The 7,087-nt window shown below is 49.6% G+C and overlaps 1 protein-coding gene across 1 annotated transcript; it reads left to right on the top strand.

Annotated features, from left to right (window-relative positions):
- Nucleotides 1-226: 226 nt before the first annotated feature.
- On the top strand, nt 227-6,236 carry LOC306800586 (ly6/PLAUR domain-containing protein 2-like). The gene is made up of 3 exons (XM_079302822.1): nt 227-339; nt 3,311-3,430; nt 4,385-6,236. Exons 1-3 carry the CDS (start codon nt 288-290, stop codon nt 4,585-4,587), a joined length of 375 nt encoding a protein of 124 aa, XP_079158948.1. The 5' UTR covers nt 227-287; the 3' UTR covers nt 4,588-6,236.
- The last annotated feature ends 851 nt before the right edge of the window (nt 6,237-7,087 follow it).

Genomic DNA, 7,087 nt, shown 5'->3' with positions numbered 1-7,087 from the left:
CTTGCAGTGCCAGCCGTGTTTTTTTTTTTCCTTTTCCATGGGACCAGCCCCAGGATATGAACCTGGGGAAGAGCTGAGCTATGGCAGGATCTCTGCTCATTGGGGTGATGTCACCTCGTCAGGGAACTCGTTCCTCTGCAAATCCCAATCCAGACTGGAGCTGGGCTTTCCCCTGATCACCCCGAGGGAATCCGCCCACAGCATCAACAACAGCTGGAGGAGGGTGGGAAAACATATAAAGCTGCCTGGGAGCAGCTCTCTGGAGCTGTCCTGGATCTGCTCTCAGCATGAAGAAGCTCCTGGTGGGATTCCTGCTGGGTCTGGCATTCGTGGAGTTGGGTAAGAATTTCTCATTCCCAATACTCCCCTGGGAAATTCCTGGGAGGGGAAAGACCTGGTAACCCCCAGGTAGGGGAAATGATGTTTTTATTTATTAAAGGAGAGGGGAGGTGACAATTCCTGGTGGGAAGAGCTGTGATGCCTCACTGGGAGTGATGCATGTCCTTTGGATACCTGTCCCCCATATCCAGGGATGGAGGGGACACCCACAGGGCACAGGGCAGGACCAGCCTGGGCAGCTTGAAGTGCCATCCTCTGCCTGAGCTGCCACCCTGTCCCTTCAGGAATGGGGTGGGATATGTTCATCCTGAGCTTCTGACATCCCTAAAACCTCCCAGCTGGCTGCTGGAAGGTGAAATTTCAATATAGATAATAATAACTCCAAGGATATTGGAAATTTTTATTGAACCCCCCCAGCTCCAGGATTTTCCCTTATTTCAGGAGATGGGTGGAAATGGGAAATTCCCCTGTGCCTGTGATGAGTCTGGCTCTTGGGCAAGCTGGCAGCAGGGTTTGGCCATCACTGTGTCCTTTCTCCATGAAGATGTGACCAACTGCAGCTGCATCCCTGCCTGGAACAGGCATTCCAGGGATGTCACCATCCCAGAGGGGTTTAAACTACAGCCAGAAACCCTCAGGCTTTTTCCATGGCACCCTGGAAGATCTCAAAGGAAAGGCAGCCTGGGCAGGGATCAAACATCTCCACCTGCAGTCCTGTCTTGGATTTAATGGAATTTCTGAGAAATCACCCAAGATCTCAAAGAATTTTATGGAATCAGAGTTATCAACCCCATTTTCTTTAGAGTTGAAATCAGGCAGAATTTTTTTTTTTTTTTTTAATGATTCCCAGAGGGAAGCAGCTGGTCTAGGCACCCCTGTGGTGGCTGAGGGATGTGTCTGTGACCATTTATATTCCCAAGGCTTGATGTCAAGGAATAGAAGGTCCTGTTGGACATTGAGGAACAGGGAATTATTGGCTCAAATCATGATGCAGAGCTGTCCCTGTCCTTATGGATTTGGGCTTTTCTCTTCCATGCAACCTTCCCACAGAACCCATGCCCCACCCAGAGTCAGTGAAAAATGAGGGGGTTGAGGTTTTCCTTCCTTAAACCTGCTTTTAACTGGGGTTAATTCCCCCAAGGCACTTCCCAGCTCATCCATGAAAATGTTGAGGTTTGTAAATGGAAACCACCTCACCCCAAGGGTTGCAGGGCAGTTTCTCAAGTGCTTGAAGCCAGAACTGCTCCATCCATCCTACACATCCTCAGACATCCAAATGATTGTTGATAATGTGTTACCTCTTTTAAAATATAAAACAACCTCTGGTGGAGCATTGGGAAGGGATCTAGTGGAGTTGGGATAAACAGGGATGGCTCCACTACCCCTGTTTACAGGCCACAAGAACACTGAAATATTCCCATGAAAAAATCCTTTTTTACTTCTGCAAAGAGACAAAGAGAAGTTTTTCACTTCTGGGGCTCTGCCCCACAGCTGAATTTTCCAAAGGAGCTGCTGTGAGCAGTAGATGCCTTAAAAATTCCTTCTGAATTCAAGTGTTCAAACAAATGCCTTCGAAAATATTTATCCTTATCACAAAGCCCCAGAGGTTCCTCTGACAGCAGAACAGGAACAAATCAAACCAGTGAGGGTGTGAATTTTTACCAATAGATGGCACTGGACACTTTCAGGTTGTTTTTCAGCTGGTGGAAGGAGGGCAGGATAGAAAATCTCAAACCAGGCTGGTTTTTTGTCATCAAACCACACCAGCAGGACTTTGGAAAATCCTCACTCTCAGTGTCTGCTGGCTGTGGATGTTCAGCACTCACAGTGAGGTTTTTGAGAGCTGCTGTGACCAAGATTTGTGTATTTAGTAATGTCACTCGCCCAGGTGGCAGCCAGCAAGGGTTTTGGCAGGAAAATTAATCTACAAACACTAGAGGTTTGTATCCAAAAAGGAGACAGAGGATTCCTTTTTGCTTTATTTGAATAAAGGGAGAGGCCATGGGGCATTCCCCTGGGTTCTCTCACATTTTTGGAGGATGCAGCCTCCTTTTATCCTAATTTCCCAGCTGCTTTTCCCTCTCTCTTTCCCCACTGGCTGAGGTACTTGAGAGGCACAGACTTCCCAGAACACCTGATACCTGAGATTCCCCTCTAATGCACAACCCTCCCTTTTAATTTTTAATTCTTACAGAATTCATAGTTTCCCCCATTGCTTCTTTCATCTTCCAACATCCAATTTCATTTGCAAACCTACAGTTGGTTTGTAAAGGCAAATCTCTTTTCCCATTCATCAATCAGTGGAATCCATCCCATTGTTTTTTTTCTCTCTCAGTGCTAACCAGCAGACCCACAGCTTATTTGCAAAGACAAATCTGACATTCCTCTCAGTTTGTACATCACCTCTTTAGAAAGCAGCAGTCTCCCCTCAGCCTCCTCTTCTCCAGGCTGAATTCTCCCAGAGGATGCTCAGAATTCTCTCAATTCTCAGACCCACCAAAGCTCCTCAAGGAACAGGTCCCACTAAATCCCTCTTTTCACAGAATCACTGGGTTGGAAGAGAACTTCAAGATCACTGAGTCCAACCCAAACCCCAACACCTCAACTAGACCATGGCACCACTGCCACATCCAGGGATGGTGACTCCACCACCTCCTTGGCCAGACCATTCCAGTACTGGATCACTCTTTCTGTGAAAAACTTTTTCCTAATTTTCAACTTGTATCTCCCTTGATGCAGCTCTGGTTCTGTCAGTGCTGCCTGGAGAAAGAGACAAGCCCCACCTGACCACAGCCACCTTTCCTCCCCCTTTTTGGGCTGCTGAGCCTCCAGAGTCATTTGCTCTTTCCCCCCCTGCCATACCCAAGCTTTGCCATTGCCTCCAGACACGCTTGTTTTGGTCAGAAAGCTGCAGATTTGGGTGAGTCTTGCCTGCTGTGTCACTCAGGCAGCTCTTCTGTCCCCCCTGCAGCCCAGTCCCTGCGATGTTACACGTGCAAGGAGCCCACAGAGATCTCCAGGTGCAGGACAGCCGTGGTGTGTCCCCCAAAAGCCACCGTGTGCACCACCACGCTGCACTCCGTGGACACAGGTGAGTGCCAGCACCCTCACTGGGGAGGAATCTGGGAATTCCAGGATGGGGTGGGCTGGGAGGGAGTTTAAAAAGCACTGAGCTCCAAATCCTCACATTCCACTATGCCAGGTTGCTCCAAACCCCATCCAACCTGGTCTTGGATACTTCCAGGGATGGGAAGCCACAGCTGCTCTGGGAAACCTGTGCCAGGATCTGCCCACCTTCCCAGGGAAGAATTTCTTCTCAAAATCCCATCCATCCCTGCCCTCTGGCAGTGGGAAGCCATTCCCTGTGTCTTGTCCCTCCATCCCTTGTCCCAAGTCCCTCTCCAGCTCTCCTGGAGCCCCTTCAGGCACTGGAAAGGGCTCTGAGCTCTCCCTGGATCCTTCCCTTCTCCAGGCTGGACATTCCCAGCTCTCCCAGCCTGGCTCCAGCCCTGGAGCATCTCCTCTGGTCCTGTTCTGACAATTCCCTGGCTTTGTCACATCCCAGAGCTGGAGGCAGCTCCTCAGGTGGGGTCTCACAGGACAGAGAGGGAGAATCCCCTCCCTCCCTCTCCCCATCCCACTCCCAACCTGGATTACCCTCTAACACCTCCATAAAAACCCAGGTGAAATTATCCCACTCTAAAGAGGGAAAGAGAGAAATCCATCAGGATTGGAGCCTCACAGTGAAGTTTCAAGACTCACTGCACTCGTTCCCTCTGTGTTGTCTTTACCCTGATGTCTCAAAGGACCCTGAATTTACAGACAGTGCAAACATCTACAGGGAATTGTGACCCTTGTCCATGCTGGAATGATTTGGGAAGGAGCAGGAGGGTGAGAGAGAGTCAGCAGTAAGAACTGGCAGACCTGTTCCCACAAAAAATGGGCTGGATTAGGGATATCCAACACCTCCTCTGCCAATGTTTCTCAACCCCATTTCCCTCCACTATTTTTTTCCCCCCTCACTCACCTCCTCCTCCTCTCCCAGGTTATCCCTTCTTTGGCAACATCACTGTGACCAGGGACTGTGAGGAGGAATGCCTCTCCTACGATGGGATAGGGGCATCCAAGCCCAAATCCTGCTGCTACACTGACCTGTGCACGGATGACACCAACGGGGTGAGGAGGAGCTCTGCAGGGCTGGCTCTGCTGGCCCTGGTGGCTGGCACGCTCCTCCAGTGCTCCCTGTGAGGTCACAAGTGTCCCAGCTGCCACCACTGTCCCTGCCAAGCTGCCTCATGAGCTCTTAGATGCTTTGGGAATGTTCTTGGCTGAGCTGTGGCTTCCCCCAATCTCCAACGCTGGATTCAAGCCAAGAGTTTGGGCACTTGGACTTCAACCCCTCAAATCTCTCTCCAGTTTCCAGATGTTTCAGCAGATGTTCCTCACCTTCAGCTGCTTCTGCTCCTCAGGACCCACAGAGAATGGGTTGGGTTGGAAGGAACCTTCAGGATCATGCAGTTCCAGCCCTTTGCCATGAGCAGGGATGCTTCCCACTATCCCAGGGTGTTCCAGCCTGGCCTGGAACAATTCCAGGGATGGGGCAGCCACAGCTTCAGCTTCCCTGTGCCATGGCCTGGGTGAGAGGAGCAGATGGATCTGGGCTCAGTTCCTTCCTCCCCATCAGGGTCTGCTGGTGCCTCATTCCAAGGATGAGCTAAGGAATGAGTTCAGAAGTCCTCAATCAACTCCCATATGGGAATAGGATGGATTTCTGGAAAGATCAGAACACCCCCTGGAGTGACTGACTAGGGTAGGTCAGATCTGCACCCCAAATTTCCAAATTTCCAGACACACCCTCCCCTCAGCCTGAGCTCAGGTTGCAGTTTGAGCTCCCAAATTTTCCTTTCCAGATGTTTTAATGACTATTCCAAGCAAATCCTTCTCTTATTCTGCCCTCCCTTCATCCCTTCAGAGCAGAAACTGCAGGATAGGAATAATCATGGTTATCCCAGACCCTCAGCTCTGGGTAAAATCAGTTAAAAATCCTGGGATCCCAGCTGGCATTTGCTTGGAGCAGCTGTAGGATTGATGCTGCTGTAAAAGCAGCTGGAGTGGAAGCAGATATGAATGAGCCAGGTGTGCCCAGCTCACAGAGATCCAGGAAATTTGCCATTCCCTCTGTTCCCATTGCCAGGGATCATCCAGATGATGGGGAAGCAAGGAATGGAGCATGGATACACCCCCTGCACCCCCCCCCGTGGCAATGTAAATTTTCCCCCCTTTTTCCTCCTCTCTTTCCACAAGAAACCAAAGTAGGGGGCTCTTTTTCCTCCTTGCACAGAGGGAATAGTTTCTCAAGGTGTGTCTCAGCAGCATTTAGAAGAAAACTGACAATTCTGCATTCCTGGGTAGAAGTCCCTGTGAGCACAGGAGGATGATGAGCCCTTTTTTCTAGAGGTGAAACCCTCAGAGCTCCACTAAAACATTGACAACTTCCCTGAAAAACCCCTGGGAATGCTGAGATCTACAGGCAGCAAACACCATGGAGAGGATAATAATTAGAATTACTCAGATTCCAATATTCCACCCACCCTCACAGACACTGAGCACCATCCCCTGCTTCCCACTCGTCTGTTCTGCTTCAAAACCAGTTGGATGTGTCAGGTCAGAAGCAAAACTCCATCCTGCCATCCTCAGATTTTTTTTTTTTTTTTTTTTTTTTTTTGGTTATCCTGGCTTCCAGCTCTGTCTTCAGCAGCTTTTCCACATTTTCTGCAGGATCCTGGGCTCTGCTTTCCACGTGTGGATGGGGCAGGGTCTGGATACAGAGGGACTGGGAGGATGAGGGTTCCCTTCTGGGTGAGAATTTCATAAATAAAGTTGGATTCTCTGACTTTTCAGCCTGCAGCATCTTTCTTTTGTGCTGGATATTTCCATGGGAAAGGAGTGTGGGGCAGGAAGGGGGTTCCTCACTTGTTTTTCAGCTCTCAAACTGCTCTGTGCCAGACAGGGAGAAAACCACACATAGGGATGAGCAAGGGAGCCCAAAAATCCTCCTTGGAAGAGGCAGATTTAAGGCTGGGAAAGGAGGATCTTTAAGAATATGCACTGGTAGAACTGGGGGGGTTTCAGGGAGCAAAAAAAAAAGTGTCTGAGCTCAGCCACTGCCCCAGGAAATTCAGGAGATTCAAAGGCCTGGCTGGATTTTTGCATCACCAGGTCGAGTGGACAAGGGGAGGGAGGAGTTTAAATATAGGCTGGAAAAAATAGAACAGAGGAAAATGTGTCTCCAAAGGGCCAGAAAAAGACCTGCAACCTCTCAGCCCTGCTGGGTGAGGCTTCACAGCCAGAGGAATCCAGGGCTGATGTTGCTCTGCTGAAGGAATTTTCTTGTCCAGCTGAGGTTTGATCTTCCCAGCACATTCAGAGATTTTATCTCCACATTTGAGGGTGTTCCTCAGTGCTTTATGCTTTGTCTGGCAAAAAAAATAAATTAAAAAAAAATAAAAAATTGCCTTTTCCATGGCTTTCTGCAAATGTGGGGCAGCACTAGAGATGTGCAGAGTCATGAAATGGTTTGGGTGGGGAGGGAGGTTCAAGATCATCAAATTCTGACCCCTGCCACGGGCAGGGACACTTGTCACTATCCCAGATTGATCCAAGCCCTGTCCAACCTGGACTTGGACACCCCCAGGGATGGAGCAGCCTCAGCTTCTCTGGAGAACCTGCTCAGAGAATTTCTCCACAC

The sequence above is a fragment of the Erithacus rubecula genome, assembly GCF_903797595.1.
Source record: "Erithacus rubecula genome assembly, chromosome: 3".
Taxonomy (NCBI): Eukaryota; Metazoa; Chordata; class Aves; order Passeriformes; family Muscicapidae; genus Erithacus; species Erithacus rubecula.
Note: the sequence above shows the minus strand (reverse complement) of the source record. Positions and strands in the feature narration are given on the sequence as shown.

What these genes read in the sequence shown, in the direction of transcription:
- LOC306800586 (XM_079302822.1), top strand. Translation starts at nt 288, where the DNA reads ATGAAGAAGCTCCTGGTGGGATTCCTGCTGGGTCTGGCATTCGTGGAG. An exon ending in TCTGGCATTCGTGGAGTTGG is followed by an intron (nt 340 to 3,310) that starts GTAAGAATTTCT and finishes TCCCCCCTGCAG; the next exon opens with CCCAGTCCCTGCGATGTTAC. An exon ending in GCTGCACTCCGTGGACACAG is followed by an intron (nt 3,431 to 4,384) that starts GTGAGTGCCAGC and finishes CTCCTCTCCCAG; the next exon opens with GTTATCCCTTCTTTGGCAAC.